This window comes from Ctenopharyngodon idella, chromosome 17 (genome assembly GCF_019924925.1).
Source record: "Ctenopharyngodon idella isolate HZGC_01 chromosome 17, HZGC01, whole genome shotgun sequence".
In the NCBI taxonomy this organism is placed as follows: Eukaryota; Metazoa; Chordata; class Actinopteri; order Cypriniformes; family Xenocyprididae; genus Ctenopharyngodon; species Ctenopharyngodon idella.
Window position 1 is genome coordinate 12,314,140 of NC_067236.1, and position 19,100 is coordinate 12,333,239.

At 38.8% G+C, this 19,100-nt stretch overlaps 1 protein-coding gene across 3 annotated transcripts in view; it reads left to right on the forward strand.

The window, feature by feature from the left end:
• cnksr1 (connector enhancer of kinase suppressor of Ras 1) overlaps nt 1-19,100 on the forward strand; it is a 36,985-nt gene that overhangs the window by 14,173 nt on the left and 3,712 nt on the right. Inside the window, exons 6-19 of one of the 3 annotated variants that reach the window (XM_051869296.1) lie at nt 1,183-1,302; nt 2,558-2,617; nt 4,112-4,180; nt 4,743-4,862; nt 7,624-7,709; nt 8,319-8,348; nt 8,566-8,678; nt 10,799-10,923; nt 11,212-11,245; nt 11,348-11,523; nt 13,034-13,107; nt 13,512-13,583; nt 15,844-15,917; nt 16,396-16,469. In XM_051869296.1, coding sequence (XP_051725256.1) covers nt 1,183-1,302; nt 2,558-2,617; nt 4,112-4,180; nt 4,743-4,862; nt 7,624-7,709; nt 8,319-8,348; nt 8,566-8,678; nt 10,799-10,923; nt 11,212-11,245; nt 11,348-11,523; nt 13,034-13,107; nt 13,512-13,583; nt 15,844-15,917; nt 16,396-16,469 — 1,227 coding nt within the window. The remainder of the gene's footprint in view (nt 1-1,182; nt 1,303-2,557; nt 2,618-4,111; nt 4,181-4,742; nt 4,863-7,623; nt 7,710-8,318; nt 8,349-8,565; nt 8,679-10,798; nt 10,924-11,211; nt 11,246-11,347; nt 11,524-13,033; nt 13,108-13,511; nt 13,584-15,843; nt 15,918-16,395; nt 16,470-19,100) is intronic. The other 2 variants (XM_051869297.1, XM_051869298.1) reach the window with 2 other exon arrangements.

Here is a 19,100-nt window from a genome sequence, read left to right on the forward strand (position 1 = left end):
TGTCATTAATTACTCACCTTCATGTCGTTCCAAACCCGTAAGACCTTCGTTCATATTTAGAACAGAAATTAAAGGGTTAGTTCACCCAAAAATGAAAATAATGTCATTTATTACTCACCCTCATGCCGTTCCACACCCGTAAGACCTTCGTTAATCTTCGGAACACAAATTAAGTGTTTCCTCTCCTAAGATCCATTAATGTACTAAAACCATATTTAAATCAGTTCATGTGAGTACAGTGGTTCAATATTAATATTATAAAGCGACGAGAATATTTTTGGTGCGCCAAAAAAAACAAAATAACGACTTGTATAGTGATGGCTGATTTCAAAACACTGCGTCAGGAAGCTTCGGAGCATAATGAATCAGCGTGTTGAATCAGCGGTTCGGAGCGCCAAAGTCACGTGATTTCAGCAGTTTGGCGGTTTGACATGCGATCCGAATCATGATTCGATACGCTGATTCATAACGCTCCGAAGCTTCCTGAAGCAGTGTTTTGAAATCGGCCATCACTATATAAGTTGTTATTTTGTTTTTTGGCGCACCAAAAATATTCTTGTCGCTTTATAATATTAATATTGAACCACTGTACTCACATGAACTGATTTAAATGTTTTTAGTACATTAATGGATCTTGAGAGAGGAAATGCCATTGCTGGCTACGGAGGCCTCACTGAGCCATCGGATTTCAACAAAAATATCTTAATTTGTGTTCCGAAGATGAACGAAGGTCTTACGGGTGTGGAACGGCATGAGGGTGAGTAATAAATGACATTATTTTCATTTTTGGGTGAACTAACCCTTTAAGATATTTTTGATGAAATCCGAGAGGTTTCTGATACCCAAGAGAAAGCAGTGTAATTACCGCATTCAAGGACTAGTTGTTAAACTAGTCAACATGACTACAGTGGTTCAACCTTAATGTTATGAAATGACGAGAATGCTTTTTGTGCGCAAAAACAAAACAAAAATAACGACTTTATTCAACTATTTTTTCTCTTCCGACAAAAACAACAAAAATTGTATACTGACCCCAAACTTTTGAACGGTATTGTACATTGTGACATGAAAAAATAGGTAACCCTCTAAAATCCAGTAATATGTATGATTATATTCATTACTTTAGAAGTGATGATCCATCTTCAGTTAAACTGACATCTGTTTTTCTGTCTTTCTGTCTAGTGTCGTCAGTTGGTAGCAGTGTGTGATGAGATTTTGACCGTTAGCCCGTTGCCTCTTCTTACTCATATTGCACAGCTGGAGAGTGTTGACCTGGTCCCAGCCTCACCAGGTGATCACGTGGTAATGCATATTTTCATTTATAACTTGAATTATTTACAGTAATTTATTCTTTTTCTGTTTCATCCTCTCTCCATGTTGTCGAGTTTGCTTCCCTGTTTTTCTCTGGCTTGCAGTATAAAATTCAAGTAATTTTCTAGATTCATAATTTATTCAGATACTTTGGTGCTGCTAAATTTATTCCTTAGTTTTAGAAATGTTAAAGAACTAATCATAGAAGTACAGATGGAGTTTCTTCTTTTTTCCATCTTCTTTCTTCCACTCTTGTCTGATTTTATCTCTTTCATTAAACACAGTTCACTGAAATGATCATAAATCATTTCTACTCAGACAGTTACACTTTGTATTGTATTCAGCTAATATGTTGCTAAGGGTGAAACCATTTAAAGAGAGTTTAATTCCTTTCTGTACCTTAAAAAACACTAAGCAGCTCCACAAAAGAGAAGCTTTTCTGTGAGGTGTCTGTGCACTGATAGATTGTTCAATTAAAATTCTATAATTGGCTTAAATTTGCCCCAGTTCAATTAAGAATAGCCATACTCTAAAAAAAAAAAAAAGATTAAGAGATTTAAAGGCTCACATTGGCTTTTGTCATTTTTGACATATTTGAATTGAATTTTGGGCCTTTATGTTTTGTGTGTCTTCATATCAGACACAAACACACAATGCAACATGCATGATTACACTGGCAGTCATCCACAAACCATTTAAAGAAATCTAATAACACTTATTATACACTGTTCAGTACATCATACTTTAATGTCAAAATATAAAAAATACTTGTGATTCTTGCCAAGAAAGACCTGCCTCTGCTGTTTCCAGAAGAGAGATTGTTGGAAGACTCATAAGGTCCATATTTTGATACATTTAGCCTGCATGCTTTGGAGAAACAAGAGTCAGAGAATGTAATAATTGTCTCATGGTTCATAGTCTCTTAAGCAGGAGCTCTTACAGCACATTTTCAGCAGAATCAATACTTTTTAGATTGGACTTTGGCTGACATCTGATACTGCAGTCGATTCATTGACCAGTGCCGGCTTGAACATGCTCCCTCAGTTCTCCCTTTGAATTTCTTTCCATAATGCATTGTTTGCTGATCTAGATGGCAGGAGGGCTGAATATTATAGCAAACCAGCAGGTTTCGCAGACCAATTAGCAGCCCAGATTCTCATCTCGTTTATATAAGCCATTTAAATTATAATTTAGCTGAGGTCTAAGATAATCTTGGCTTGATATGCACATTATTTCTTTCACATAGGGAATTGAGATCACCACCACAGGATCCAGAAATCATTTTGTCACTGGAACAGCAGCTGAGGTAGGACAGGTTGATGGTACCCCAGTGATTCATATATTTAACCAAGATTAAAAATTATCATTTTGTTTTTTTAGGTAGAAAGTTAGTGTTTTTCAAGTGTAAACAGACTTAAATCATCCTTTGAATTGTCTGCTGGGAGATACGTGAGGGTGTTTTTGAAGTCTGCTGTGAATGATAGTGTAAATGAATTGACGGCACATATGTCAGCCACAAACTTGGCTCTCAGAACAGTGTGAGCGAAATCTTAACTTCCTCCTTAGGAAAAAGTGGGCTAGTTTATGGTGTCTGGACTCGCATAAAATGGGAATCTTGAGTTTGATTTTTTTTTTTTTTTTTTTTTGTGGGGGGGGGGGTAAACTGCTTCAAAGTAAACTGCCTTCCTTGGGGTCTGAAATGGGGGAAGAGGGGAGATATGATGTCATTTCCTTTTGTTTCAATAAATATATTGAATTCAGAAAAAAAAAAACACACATTTAAAGGGATAGATCACCAAAAAATGAAAATTCTGTCATCATTTACTCGCCCTCTTGTTGTTCCAAACCATGTATGAAACTCTTATTTTGAAGAATGTCATTAACTAAACAGTTGATGGACCCCATTGACTTCCATAGAATTTTTTTTTCATACTACTGAAGTCAGTGGGGTCCATCTACTGTTTGGTTACCCATATTCTTCAAAATATCTTCTTTTGTGTTCAGCAGAAGAAAGAAATTCATACAGGTTTGGAACAACTTGGGGGTGAGTAAATGACTGAATTTTCATTTTTGGGTGAACTATCCCTTTAATTCTTCACACACACAACTTCTAGTCAAACAGTTTTTAACCTACACTATCATTCAAAAGTTCAGGGGCAGTATGAATTTTTTTGTTTTTGAAAGAAGTTTCTAATGGTCACCAAGGAAACCATGATACATTTTCATTGATCAAAAATACAGTAAAAAGTAATATTGTGGAAAATTATTACAATTTAAAATAAACTGTTTTTAATACATTATAAAATGTAATTTATCCCTGTGATGACAAAGCAAGCAGTCATTACTCCAGTCTTCAGTGTCACATGATCCTTCAGAAATCATTCTAATATGCTGATTTGGTGCTCAAGAAACATTTCTTATTGTTATCAATGTTGACATATTTTTTTCAGGATTCTTTGACGAATAGAAAGTTCAAAAGAACAGTATTTATTTCAAATCAAAAATCTTTTGACTGATTAATGCATCCTTGCTAGATAAAAGTATACATTTATTTATTTAAAAAAAAAAAATCTTACTGACCCCAAACTTTTGAACAGTAGTGTATAATAATCATCCAACCTTAAATATGTTGATGTTGCATACGAAATGCACTTGGGGCACGTGTCAGTTTGAATGGGCATGATGCTTCTGTTTGTGGGCTGTTCCTTTTAAGCCATTGCAATTTATGGTGCTGATATACTCAGTAGTATTGTGTATTAAAATACTCTTGTGTTGTGTTGTGTTCATAAATCCTGTACAGTCTCCTACAGAGATCTCTGAGAAGATTTTAGCGGGAGATGAGGTCATTCAGGTCAACGGACAGATAGTGGTAAGTAGTAACAGTTCAATGTTAATGATAACTGTACTGATAGTAATATGGTGGGCTGTTAACATAAAGACTTCTGTAAGGAAGGAAATTAGACAGGGTTCTAACAAGAGGGGCTGAACCCCGGGTTAGCACAGTGACACTCTTCCGTCCATTTGATGACCTGCCTGCTGGATTTGAGCAGATGTCTTTTGTCCACTAAATTGGATTATCGTTAGTTTGTGGCCCAGTGCCCTATTATTACTGATAGGCACACTAGAAAAACAATGATTAATTCAGACACACTGAACTCTTATGAGATAGGCAAACGTTGATGCTTCTTGATGTTAAATGCTGAAACATTCTGAATGTAACAGGGTTGGCAAAATGTTTTGAAAAATAAATCTCCTCTGTTATTTCAGGTATAACTTTTTTCAAATGTAATGAATTTTTAAAAATCTAGCACAGTTTTCTGAAAATTACCCATAGAAAGGTGCAGCATCAAGCATTAGGTGCAAAAGAACCTCCATTTTGGATGCAAATATACATTTATTTCATGCAATGTAAATGATAAATCCCATTCCAGGTTGGCTGGAGCAGGACAAACCTTGTTAAAAAACTGGAGGAGAATCCAAATGGAGTAACTCTGGTTTTGAGGAGGCTTCCAGGTTTCCTGAAACGCAAGGAGAGCCGAGCCAAGTCTGAGGTACTAAAGGCTCATCCTTTTAATCATATATATTTTGCTCAAAATACTTGTTGACATACGTACATTCATACATACATTAAAATACTAATTTTAAAGTGGCAGTTTCGCTCTTTAATAAATCATAATTATGACATAATACATTGAATTTGTGACAAAAAAATTATGACTGAAAGTGAAATTATGAGATTAAAAAAATCATTATTCTATACTTCTGACTTTTTATGTCAAAATTATGAAATCTCATACTAAATCTCAACTTAAAATTATCTCTGATAATTAGGACTTTGTATTAGATTTAAATTTATACATTTTATCTCATAATTATGATGTAGAATCTCATAATTTTGTCATTTTATGTCACAATTATGATGTACCAAAGCATTTTTTTTCTTTTGTGTCTGAAATGGGCTTCCATACGTGTCACATCTCCTCCATATACTGTGTATATTCACTCATTTTGTTGACATTCATTCATTTACTATTCACTGTATAATGAATGTCATGTTGTAGTTCCTTATATGATGAAAGAGTCAGTGCAAGTTGATGTATATTCAGGTAGTTTTCTTTTTTTAAAGATTTATTTTTGTCTTTATTGTGATATTTTATTGTGTAGTTTTAACAACAAAAAATACTTTAAAAAAAAATCAGATTTCAAACCAATTATGAATGTGCTTTGGCTCAGGTTTATAAACATTTTTGTGGAGTTTTTTTTTTTTTTGGGATAGCATTTATTTGATATTGCAGTTTGTCTAAACAAAGGCTAAGTGTTTTGACAGTGTTAATAATAAGTTTGAAATGAACACATGAGTCTCATATGAGGTGCTGCCAGCATTTTACACTGTTGATTCTTTTAGTGGTTGCTTTGCAACAGAATTATTGACATCACATGTTCACACGTCACACATGGTTGTGTTTGATCCATGAGCACATTTCCCCTTTTGATACCGCAATGACTACACATTCTCTCACACATACACACTCAGACATGCATACTTACAAGAAATGTTTTCAAATGAAAGAAACAATCTGATTTACATTTGAACTTGTTGTTTGAGCGCATCATCATGACAACAGTGACTTCCTTCCCTCCAGTGTCCACCTTCCTGAGACTGCAAACACTCTAATGTGTGTATATCCAGTGATTGTTACCACTGAAGCAGTGTGTGATGTAGCAGTCATGTGGCTTTTAAAATGACTGGGTCTGTTGGTGACTGTTGGACTGATCCTTAGAGCTGTGCAATGATCTCATACAAACACACACATTGCACACACACACACCTTGGCAACATTTTTACTTCTTTTATTTCAGTTTATGTTTATTTTATTTCAAGGAATACTTTTCCGTGGTTTTACTTTTAGTTCTAGTTAACGATAATAACCCCAACACATACACATTTAAATAAGCACATATAGGCATCTATTGTTTTTATGTAGCCTAAAGCTAAAAGTAAACTTTTCCATTTTTCGAAATATATATATAAAAGAGATGCACCAATACTAAATTTCTCTGCCGATACCGATAGCCGATTATTCAGAATGATATCGGCCAATACCGATAGTTTGGTTTTTCTTAAGAAAAAAAAAAATCTCTCCCAAATAATGTTGCAAACTATACAGGGAACCCTCTCATTTGGTACACTACAATATTAGAGGTTACAATTAACAGCAGAGGTATTATATTCAGCTGCTGTTTATTTTCAGATATAATAATTACACTCAAATAAAAACTGAAATGTATAAAACTTAGTATCACATAAGGTAGTTTTCATAAGCACTTGTCTTCATGGCAAATTTGCACAAACATATAATTATCAGTAAATAAGCTCCTCTCTAGTGTTTTTTATATGTAGATAGCTAAGGAACTGTGAACATTGAAAAACATTCCTGAGGTAAGTGACATGATGTGACATTGTTCGCAAGCTGTTTTATCAACGTCTTTCCGCGGTTGAAACACAAATAAAGTGATTACATGAGACATGATACATTCTGGTAAGTTGTACAATATATTTCAACATACCTTTGATGTTCATTCATGTTTTTCGAGATATAACTTGTATTGAAGAGGAAGAAAAGACTCGCGCTTCGAGCTGAGGCATTACAGCGATCTGACAAGTCACATTTAAGAGCGTCAAAACGCCATTTATTGTTTGAATTTCATGATAAAATGGACAGAATTTGAAAACTGAAACTTTAATTCTTATCAGAAGTAATAAAGCACAAATCTTTTTGCGATTATTGGATGGGAGGCGCTACAAATAATATTTGATGTAGGGAAAAAAAACGCAGACCTGGCAACCCTAGCTTGAACTACGGGAGATTCATAGGGTCAAATAGAGCCTGCTTTAACGTCACTATTTTTAAACTGTTAATGCGTTAAAATTCAACACAAGAGCGATTTTCTTCACACACAGTATGTATGAGTTGCAGTCTGAACACGTCTTTCCGCACCCTTTTGATTGACCATCAGCAGTTTTTAAACAATGGCCGATAGTGATAATAGCTTTTATCGGCCAATACCGATTGTAAGCCGATACATCGGTGCATCTCTAATATATATATATTTCTCAGAGCAGTTTTGTCCCCAAAGTTTTGGTTTATAAACCCACAAACTAACCATGATCATTCACAAGACATGAACATGCACATGAGCTCATTGTCACACAACTACATGCCTTGTCACAATAAAACACACTTGCCACATGAGAGGTGAGGTGACATTGGGTTTTTCCAAATGTGGATCTCATCGATTCTTTACTTTCAGAGAGAGGAAGAGGAAGAAGAGGAAGAGAAAATCAGACATTCTCTTTTTGAGAAGGTGGCAGCTTCAGTCCGTTCTCTGTCCTTCAGGTGAGTTTGGCCGTCTCAGCTGAATTTCCTTAGATGCTTCTATAATCACTATATGCTGTTGTTTCTGATGCTGAATTTCCTCAAATGCTTCTATAATCACTATGCTCCTGTTTCTGATGCTAAATTTGCATGATTTCAGGGCCTGTAGAACCATTTCAAGTCTCTCAAATGATGTTTGTTGTTCAAACATTAAGGAGAAGAAGAAATTATAATAGTTAGAGGTTTTACAATATGGTAATATTATAGTTATGTCTGCGTCTCTCAGATAACCCATGCTGCTTACCATGGATTCTGTGTTTTCCATCATTTTACAGTAAACTTACTGTGTATTCAATTTAATTCAGTTCAATTCAAGCTAATTTGAATAGTGCTTTTCACATGCTTGTTTCAGTGTTACAATTTAAGTAGTATTGTGTTATTAGCCAGAGATGAGTGTGTCAAAGTAATTTCCATATGGCAGTAATGTACAGCTATAAGATAATACATATTATGTGGTTAGTTAACATCATATACTCAGTTAATTGTATAAGAAGTGAAAGTCTCCATTTCTCTGCCTGTGTGTTTCATAAACTAAATTCTTGTTTCATAACTCTTTTCTGTGAGCTACAGTGAGGACATACGCGTACTCCGCTATCTCAGGTCTCTCTCTCTCTGTGTGTGTGTGTGTGTGTGTGTGTGTGTGTGTGTACAACATGGCTAAACTATAGTACGTGTGTATAGTAGTATGTGTTCATAGCATTAAAGCTGCATCTGTATATATAGCTTTGCATAGGGCCACTTAGTTGACTGTGTTTTTTCGAGTCATTTTTCATTGTCATACGCTATCATAAAATGTGTGTGTGTTTATGTACCATAGATCAGCATCAGACGGCACACGTAATTTCAGACGGGAGAAATCAGCGCTCTCTAGTGATCAAAGCTCTAATGAACATCAGTCAAACACCTTAAAACCCCACCAGCCAGAGTCAGGTAAAAGTCACTGCAGACTACAGAAAACACGGAAGACATAAGCCCCCCCAAAATAATTAATTTAAAAAAAAAAAGTTTTAATTTTGTCCACCCAGAAGTAATAAATACAATTTTTCACAGACATTAAAATTCATAATATGCACTGTTTGCTTCACATACACTGTCGTTCAAAAGTTTGGCTTCTGTATGCTGTTTTTTAATACTATCATTTAGCAAGGACTCAAAATATCAAAATGACAGCATGTATCTTGAGCACCAGATCAGCATATTAGAATGATTTCAGAAAGATCATGTGACACTGAAGACTAGAGTAATGGCTGCTGAAAATTCATCACAGCAATAAATTACATTTTAAAATATACACTGCTCAAAAAAATTAAAGGAACACTTTGAAAAAATATCATGCTGGATATCTATACTGATATGGAGTGGGTAATGTGTTAGGAATGAAAGGATGCCACAATATTTGATGGAAATGAAAATTATCAACTCACAGAGGACTGAATTCAAAGACACCCCGAAAATCAAAGTGAAAAAATGATGCAGCAGGCTAGTCCATTTTACTGAAATTTAAATGCAGCAACTCAAAATGGTACTCAGTAGTTTGTATGGCACCCGCAAGCCTGACAACGTTGGGGGGGATGCTCCTAATGAGACAACGAAAGGTCCTGGGGTATTTCCTCCCAGATCTGGACCAGGGCATCACTGAGCTCCTGGACAGTCTGAGGTTCAACCTGGCGGCGTCAGATGGACCGAAACATAATGTCCCAGAGGTGTTCTATTGGATTTCGGTCAGGCGAGCATGGGGGCCATTCAATGTTATCAATTCCTTCATCCTCTAGGAACTGCCTGCATACTCTCGCCACATGAGGCCGGGCATTGTCATGCACCAGGAGGAACCCAGGACCTACTGCACCAGCGTGGGTCCAAGGATTTCATCCCGATACCTTATGGCAGGGTGCCATTGTTTAGCCCGTAGAGGTCTGTGCGTCCCTCCATGGATATGCCTCCCCAGACTATCACTGACCCACCACCAAACTGGTCATGCTGAAGGATGTTACAGGCAGCACAACGTTCTCCACAGCTTCTCCAGACCCTTTTACGTCTGTCACGTGTGCTCAGGGTGAACCTGCTCTCATCTGTGAAAAGCACAGGGCGCCAGTGGCGGACCTGCCAATTCTGGTGTTCAATGGCAAATGCCAATCGAGCTCCATGGTGCCGGGCAGTGAGCACAGGGCCCACTAGAGGACGTCGGGCCCTCAGGCCACCCTCATGAAGTCTGTTTCTGATTGTTTGGTCAGAGACATTAACACCAGTGGCCTGCTGGAGGTCATTTTGTAGGGCTCTGGCAGTGCTCATCCTGTTCCTCCTTGCACAACGGAGCAGATACCGGTCCTGCTGATGGGTTAAGGACCTTCTACGGACCTGTCCAGCTCTCCTAGAGTAACTGCATGTCTCCTGGAATCTCCTCCATGCTCTTGAGGCTGTGCTGGGAGACACAGCAAACCTAATGGCAATGGCACGTATTGATGTGCCATCCTGGAGGAGTTAGACTGCCTGTGCAACCTCTGTAGGGTCCAGGTATCGCCTCATACTACCAGTAGTTACACTGACCCTAGCCAAATGCAAAACTAGTGAAAAACAGTCAGAAAAGATGAGTAGGGAAAAAAATGTCAGTGGCCTTCCCCTGTAAAACCATTCTTGTTTTGGGGCTTGTCTCATTGTTGCCCATCTAGTGCACCTGATGTTAATTTCATTAACACCAAAGCAGCTGAAACTGATTAACAACCCCCTCTGCTACTTAACTGACCAGATCAATATCCCAGGAGTCCTTTAATTTTTTTGAGCAGTGTATTAAAATAGAATCAAGCTGCGGTCTAAAAAAATATATAGCTAACAGTCTACTAGCTAAACTACTAAACAGCATGTAAACCAGGCTGAAACACTTAAAGAGTCTTTTTATTTATTTATTTTTTTTTTTTTTAGCAGCCATAGTTTCATTGGTTCTGTGTTGCTGAGCATGTATATTTTTTCCTTAGTTTATAGACTATACATTTAAAGCTGCATCTGCAGCTTATAAGCTCTATAAGATAATTTTAAATCTGTCTTCACATTTATAGACTCTCAGCGTGTGAGTCGAAACTGTTTGGAAGTCGATTCACCTGCAGAAAGGAGTCCGTCCCCAATAGACGTGGAGCTTAAACGAGCCAGTACCAGCTCCTGTCCTGACATGGCAGGACTAAGAGTAAGAACACAACAAATACATTTATTTGGTATGACATCCAATTCAGTACACTTTGTACTTTCCCCTAGACAAAAAGCAAGATGCATTTTGGAGAGATACTATAATGATTTGTCACCCTTGTGCCCTTGAATATGGTACACTCGAGTGCATTGTGAGTCATTGAGAAGCATCTATTGAGGCATCTCACAATAAATTGTTTTAATGCGGCAACTCGGATGACATAAGCAGAAGGTGATGTTCTCTAAACCCTGTGATCTCAGAGTAATGATAAGTTTCTTCTAACTGCAGGATGAAAAGGAGAACAAGAAGAGCTCTACTAAAGGTAAGGCATGAATTTGTTCATTCACTACTTTTTTTTCCTAGAACACTAAATTTCATCTATTGCAAAATAATGAATCTAACCTGATTCGTATGTATACATAAGGAACACGAACAGCGATGAGCCGCAGGAGGGTATCCTGTCGTGAACTTGGCCGCCCAGACTGTGATGGTTGGCTCTGGAAGAAGAGAAAAGAAGCAAATGTCTTCATGACTCAGAAATGGCAGAGATTTTGGTTCGTCCTAAAAGGTCCTACACTGTATTGGTATACCAGCCAACAGGTTAGTACGAGTTTACTTGTAAAGTAATTGTAATTGGATACACAAATTGGCACTTTATACACACAAGTAACATATATTAAAGGGTTAGTTCACCCAAAAATGAAATTTCTGTCATTAATTACGCACCCTCATGTTGTTCCACACCCGTAAGACCTTCGTTCATCTTCAGAACACAAATTAAGATATTTTTGATGAAATCCAAGGGTATCTGAACCACACATAGGCAGCAACGTCATTGCACCTTTTGAGGTCCCTAAAGGTAGTAAAAACATTGTTAAAATAGTCAACGTGACTACAGTGGTTCAACCTTAATGTTATGATGTTTTTGTGTGCAAAAACAAAAAAAAATAACGACTTTATTCAACAATTTGTTCTGTTGTTATACGTTTGTTTGTTTATCTATATAGCACAGTTTAATACAATGTTGGTTGTCCAAAGTGCTTCACAATCCCAGAAAGCTAAAGAAAAAAACAAAACAAATAAAACCGTATAAACAAACATATAACCTTAGAGAAATCATACACACCATAAAAATCAAACTCTATCATTAAAACTCAAAGTCAGAGTTTAGCAAATGTGATTTTAACATGGCTTTGAACACAGGTAAAGATTTGGCAGATCTAATAGCGACAGGGAGATCGTTCCACAATTTAGGACCAGCTTGAGAAAAGGCTTGATCACCTTTATGTTTGTATTTTGTCCTAGTAATGCAAAGAAGATATTTATTTTAACTACTACGTAGTTGACGTAGTGAACTCAGTGCAGGCTTCCTTGTTTACATCCGACTCATTATTGGCCAGCTCCTGCTTCAGCATCACATGCATGCGTCATTGTGCTCACGTGTTCAGCTCCGGCCAATACTGAGTCAGAGTTCGGATGTAAACAAGGAAGCCTGCACCAAGTTTAATTTATCAGCCAATATTGGAATTTGTAACAGTATTTAATAATGGTGATCTCAAAATGAATATCCATTCTTCATACTGTACATTATAATGTTGTGATGCCTAAATTAACTTGTTGCATTTAAAATTATGAACTTTACTTTCAAGAGATTTGTTTTTAAAGGGAAAAATGAAAATGCTGTCATTTACTCACCCTCATGTCATTGTAAACCTTTATGACCTTCTTTCTTCTATGGAACATGGAAGAAGATATTTTGGAGAATACTGGTGAATAAACAGTTCAGTTCCCATAGACTTCCATTGTTCTGTTTCCGCACTATGGAAGTCAAAATGGAACCAAAACCATTTAGCATTCTTCAAAATATCTTCTTTTATGTTCTGCAGAAGAAAGAAATGCATACAGGTTTGGAAGGACATGGGGGTGAGTAAATTAAGACAGAATTTTTCATTTTTGGGGTGAACTCAAAATGGTGTAGAATAAATAATATCGCTCACTGCATGACACTAATTATCAGCTTATTTTAATATCTATGTATCTCTATTTTGTACAAATCAGTTAATGTAGATGTACTTGACGCAATAATTATTGAACCCACGTATTTGTGCAGGAGGAGAAGGCGGAGGGCTTAATCAAGATCGGCAGCTACAGTATAGAAAGCGCAGGGGAACACAAGAGGAAGTAGTGAGTATCTTCTGCACTATACAACATGCTGCCACTGGTTTACCCATTCAATATTTACAGCTGAATCAAATTTGAAGGGACGCATATCAACATTAAACCCCATTCAGCATGATTGTTTGTGTTCACACTGTCACAAAGAAACAGAAGTCGGCAGGCTCCTCGAACTCTGTGTTTGTGGTTGGCTGTGAGAGTGAGAGTATCTGGCACAGGAGCGCAGTTAGCCGGAGATGTGTGAATAACAGAATTACACTTTACATTCCTCAGATCTTCCCCCGCAGTCCACAGACACTGAACAGCACAACCTGCCATCATGATGACAAATGAGTTTTCATTAAGCTGCTAAAGCTTCTGCCCTAAGATTAATGCTTCTGATCATCTGATCTTTCTTTTTCGTTTTCTCCTAGTGTATTTAAAATGTGCCACCAGCGCTTCCAGAATTTTTTCTTCGCTGCTGATAATGTAAACGACATGAGCAAGTGAGTGTGGCTGCATATAAACAAGCATTTTCACTACCGCCGCATCTAAGCGGCAGTTATTCCTGACATTATGTCAATTTGTAAAAATCATTGAGTAGCGAAATGTCACATTGATTAGATCTTGCTGTGCACCTGCAGTTTCTCTTCATGTGCAAATGACTGTGCTTTAACCTTTGAATTTAAATAGATGTGTTCTATGCAATGACGTTGTATTTTTAAAGGTGGAGTGTGTACCTTCTGTGAAGTGAAAATACTTTTTTAAAGTTTAATGCACATAGCAAGTATAATAAGTGATTCACAGGTTGACTACACTGTGTGGGGAATTCAGAACAAGCTGCATTATACTGACAGCCGAGTTCATTTGTGCTTAGCGCAATTTGTGCAATTCCTTCACAGGGCTTATTGCTTTTATAAAACGGTTACCACAATACAAATATTAAAGCCAAAAAATATGTATCAATGCAACTTTCATGAAGTGAAGTTATTAAAAGGCTTCCTTCCGCTGGAAAAAATAGTCCCTGACTGTGAACAGCAACAGAAGTTACATTTATTCTGCCATTAGATGGTGGCAAAGACTGTCTTTATGAGCAAGTCACTCAGTCGCAAAGACTTTTATATTGAAACTTGTTGTGAACACGGAACAAGACGCAACTGACAAATACTTTGACTAGCGCTGTCAGTGTCAGCAGGGCACGGGAAAACCCATCAAATTTTTTAAAGGAAAATATCGCAGCGGACATTCAAACTGATTTTTTATAATGAACATAGGACTGACCTGAAGGAAGATGCTAAATCTGAATGCAGGTTATACACTCAGTCACTCAATATCACTCTCACAACACTCTTTTACATAATGCAGTAAACTTTAATGAACAAAATCAATAGAGAACAAATCTATGTTTACATGGCTAAGAGTGGTTGCTAAGACAGACGCAGCAACAAATACATTCAGTGTAATGCGATCAGCTGTATGTTTTCGGGAATTTTACAACGGCTTCGAACGTGGCTCAACCAATCAGAATCAAGGGCTGGAACTATCCGTTTTATAATGTTAGTTAATACATTAACTAATGTTAACAAAGGAGACCTTATTGTAAAGTGTTACCCATATTACTTTATATTACTGAGGCTAAATAATGGTAAAATAAACATTTGGGTAGCAAGCAAACAGCTTAGTCTACTAGCGTAACACTAATACATTCAAATTTTCATGAGATAAAATTTTGCATGAAAACAGGACTGAAGGGACAGTATGATGTTTTTTTTTTTTTTTTTGGAAAACCTGTTTGGAAACCAGTTTTTGCCATTCCCTTTTGGTGTCCCTTATGGCACAGAAATTCCGAAATTCACCATTAATATCATTTAACATAATGCAGTGATGTCAGTGAATAAGCTGGAAAGGCTTGTATTTGTTCTTTAAAAACATGTTTTGTGAAAATAACTTTTTTAGTTTAGTTTTTAAGCATTGGTCAGGTAATTCAACAGCCACTGCTTAGGGCTGAGCACCTTATGTAATAGCACTACAGATTGGTGCTCTTTTACACTGCATGATTTGTCCAATGACCAGTCAAACTCAGGTGCTTCATACCTCTAATAATAGAGCCAATGATATGATGTTCAGGAGAGAACCTTGGGCAGTTATATTAACTATCATGCATCATTCCCCCACTCATTTGATAGATGATTATATCAGACCAATCAGTTGGTCTGATATAATCAGTTGGTCTCATCTGAAGAGATTTATGACATTTATGTCCATTATTTACAAGCATGATTGTTCAGATATTCTGTTGCCAAGTTGCACTGGTTGATCTGAGCTTTAGTATGAAAAGCTTTGAACTCTAAAATGACTCTTAATGACTTTGACCTCTTGAGCAGCGCTTGAGGAGCTGCAGTAAAGCAGTGAGTCAGCAGACGCTTAGAGTTAGACACAGAGAGCAACAGTGTTGTTCGGTCTGTGAATGTCAGTGCCTTTAACCTATTAAACACTTCCACCTCATGTTTACCTGCCTATTATTGCTCTTTTTTACAACACACACACACACACACACACACACACACACACAATCATTAGTTTTTACACATTTTGGATCTCTCACATGTCAGCTATGCCCCCTACTGGTCATACAACACAATACAAATCACTTCTAGTGCAAATTGGAAAATGTAGGTGGTGAAACATGTGGATTAGTGATAAATCAGTGTTTTTGACTTTCTTCTCTCTCTCACACACTCTCTCTCTTTCTCTCTCTCTCGATAGATGGATTAATTGCTTAATCGCAGCCATTCATAAACACAAGAAACTTGTCCAAAGTCAGCCAGACAGTGAAGAAGGTAGGAATTGATGTTTGTTAACGCATGTTAGCATTTGTTTCATGGTATATATGCCAATGCTGTTTCTCTACATTTTCAATGTGAAGACAGTCATAGAGGATTTTGATTTAATTCTAGCATAGCATCTGTAAAGTCCAAACTAGATACCTTCAGCCGGGTTTGGTCTCCATTCCTTCAATACATAGATGCTGATTCCCCACTGCTTTCCAGTAAACTAATATGTACCTTGCAATACCAGTTATAGTACCAGTTTATAACAGTGTCATCATGTGTAACTTATTCTAACGTTCTTTCTATATATATTTTTTTCTACTGAATATTATTACGTTTGTTTCCTCATTCCTCAATTGTATTTGTGACCTCTTTTTTTTACTTGTCTTCCAAGAGTAATTGTAACCTTTCTTGGCTATGTTGTGTTCTTTAATAATAAAAACAATTCTGGCACTGCTGGATTCATGAATGATGTTTCTGTTGTCAGACTGTTACAGTGAAACCGAATCTGAGGAGGAATCATCACGTTCACCACTTTCTCACCGGAAGAAACTCAATACGGTGAGGATAAACAGAGACACACCCACTCAGAAATACATATAAACATGTACATGCAGTCCCCACAAACATACACAAAACAAACAAGAATAAAATAAAACCTAAAATTAAAGGGATAGTCCATTATACTCACCCTCACGTTACTCTAAATCTGTATTATTTTATTTTTTGTGTGGAAAACAAAATTAGATATTTACACTACCATTAAAAAAGTTTGGGGTTTGATCAAAAATATAGTAAAACGTCTCAGGTTACAGATGTAACCCTGGTTCCCTGAGTAGGGAACGAGACGCTGCGTATAACGCATTGGGAACCTTCTGCGTGATAACGTCATTGAAGCACTCATGTATCTAACCAATCGCGTAGCGAGACGTCAGAGGCAGGTGACGTCACGGACCAGGAAACTATAAAGCATACCCGGATGCAGAGATCGCTAGCTTCTGGGATAAGTCTGAAGCAAGCACTCGCAAGTATGCTGGGGGTACGGCAGGAGACGCAGCGTCTCGTTCCCTACTCAGGGAACCAGGGTTACATCTGTAACCTGAGACGTTCCCTTTCGTGGGAACTGTCGACGCTGCGTATAACGCATTGGGAACGCAATCCCAACTGTGCCGTAGCTTCAAGTACTTGCCAATGTTAGCTTGACAGAATAGAAGACCCCGGAGTGGAGCCAACATCAAGGTTATAAAACCTGATAAATGTGTGCTGGCATGACCATCCAGCTGCATCACAGATATCATTAATGGAAATACCAGACATCAGAGCCTTTGATGCAGCCATACCCCTGGTAGAGTGGGCGCGGACATTCAATGGAGAAGGCTGTCTGGCCGCTTCATATGCAAGTGAGATGGCCTCGACCACCCACTTGCTCATCCTCTGCTTAGATGCTGGGCCCCCTCTCTTAGGGGACCCATAACAGACAAATAATTGATCTGACTTTCGCCACAGGGCAGCTCTGTGGACATACGTATCCAAAGCCCTCACTGGGCAGAGCAGATTCAGTTTTTCCTGATCCGAAGTCTCGGAGGAGGATAGAAAGCCTGGAGCACAATGGGACCTGGGACATTGGTGGGGACCTTCGGCACATAGCCAGGTCTAGCATGAAGGAATGCCTTCACCATTCCTGGGGCAAATTCCAGGTAAGATGGAGCAACTGAAAGTGCTTGTAAGTCTCCTATCCTCTTCAGAGAAGTGATAGCAAGTAAGAAAATAGTTTTCAGAGTGAGGAACTTTTCTGGAACCTCCTCTAATGGTTCGAAGGGAGCCTCGGCTAACCCTTGCAATACCACGGCCAAGTCCCAGGCTGGAACCCTTGTGCGCACTGGAGGCCTCAACCTCAGTGTACCACGGACGAAGCGTGTAACGAGGGGGTCTCGTCCTACCGAGGAATCCCTCTCAAGAGGAGCATGATAGGCTGAGATAGCCGCAACATAAATCTTCAAGGTTGAAGGAGATAGGCCCTCCGAGAACTTTTCTTGGAGGAATCTTAGCACGAAGCTTATAGAAGAGTGGACAGGGTCCGTATTATTTCGTCTACACCAAGTAGAAAATAAATTCCATTTATAGGAATACAGCTTCCTCGTTGAGGGAGCTCTGGAGTTAAGGATGGTCTCCACAACCTCAGTTGGGAGACCAGCGTCTATGAACCTGGCCCCCTCAGAGGCCAGGCCCATAGCTTCCACAGTTCTGGGCGAGGATGTATTATCGTGCCGCCCGCTTGCGACAGGAGATCCTGTCTGAGGGGAAGCTCCATTGGGGAGCCGTCTAATAGGGACACTAAGTCCGAGAACCATATCCTGGTTGGCCAGAACGGGGCTACCAGTATTAGGCTGGCCCCCTCCTGGCGTACTTTCTCCAGAACTCCCGGGAGAACCCTTTCTATAGCTCCTTTTTGCAAAAGTGTCATAACCTCTCGTTCCATCACCAGAGACTGCTCGGGGGTCACCACTGTGGGAAGAACCTCGTTGAACCTGGGCGGGCGAGACCCGAACTGAATTCTGTAACCTTTTTCTATGATGAGCAGCACCAATTTCGATATATTCGGTAGAAGTTTCCATTCTGCCATAAAATCTACTAAGGGAACCAGTCTCTCGAGACTGGCCTCTGGTGTTTTTTGAGCACTTGATTCGACTCTCTGAAGCGGCGCACCGGCAGAAGACAGCCGAATCAAGTGATGACGGGCCCTCCTCGGAGAGTCGGTGGAGACCGCTGCGCCCTGACGCACACTGGGTGGCAGGGTTAGCATAATGGTCCCCTGAGGGTGCCGAAGGGAAGCGGGTGCCAGATATCCTAACACCAGGCTCCCTCCGGAGGGGGCCGCCCTCATGGGTCCTGACCCACAGATGTCAGGACCGCTTTGAAGCCTTCTTGGCGATAATAACGGCCCGCAGGTCCGTTTTAACCCTCGAAGGCTTCTGCTGTGTAGACCGCCCCGATCCCCAGGTTTTCTGCGGGGGAGTACGGGTGGCCACACTGATCTTTTGCTGCGCTCTGTGGTGCGCGGAGGAGCTCGTGGACGGCCGAGGCTGCTCCCGCTCAGCAGCCTCGGGGGGGAGGGGGCCCCATTATATTGCTATATATTGTTTCAGCCCCATTATATTGCTATAGATCGAGGTCTGGGGGCTGAAAACTCTA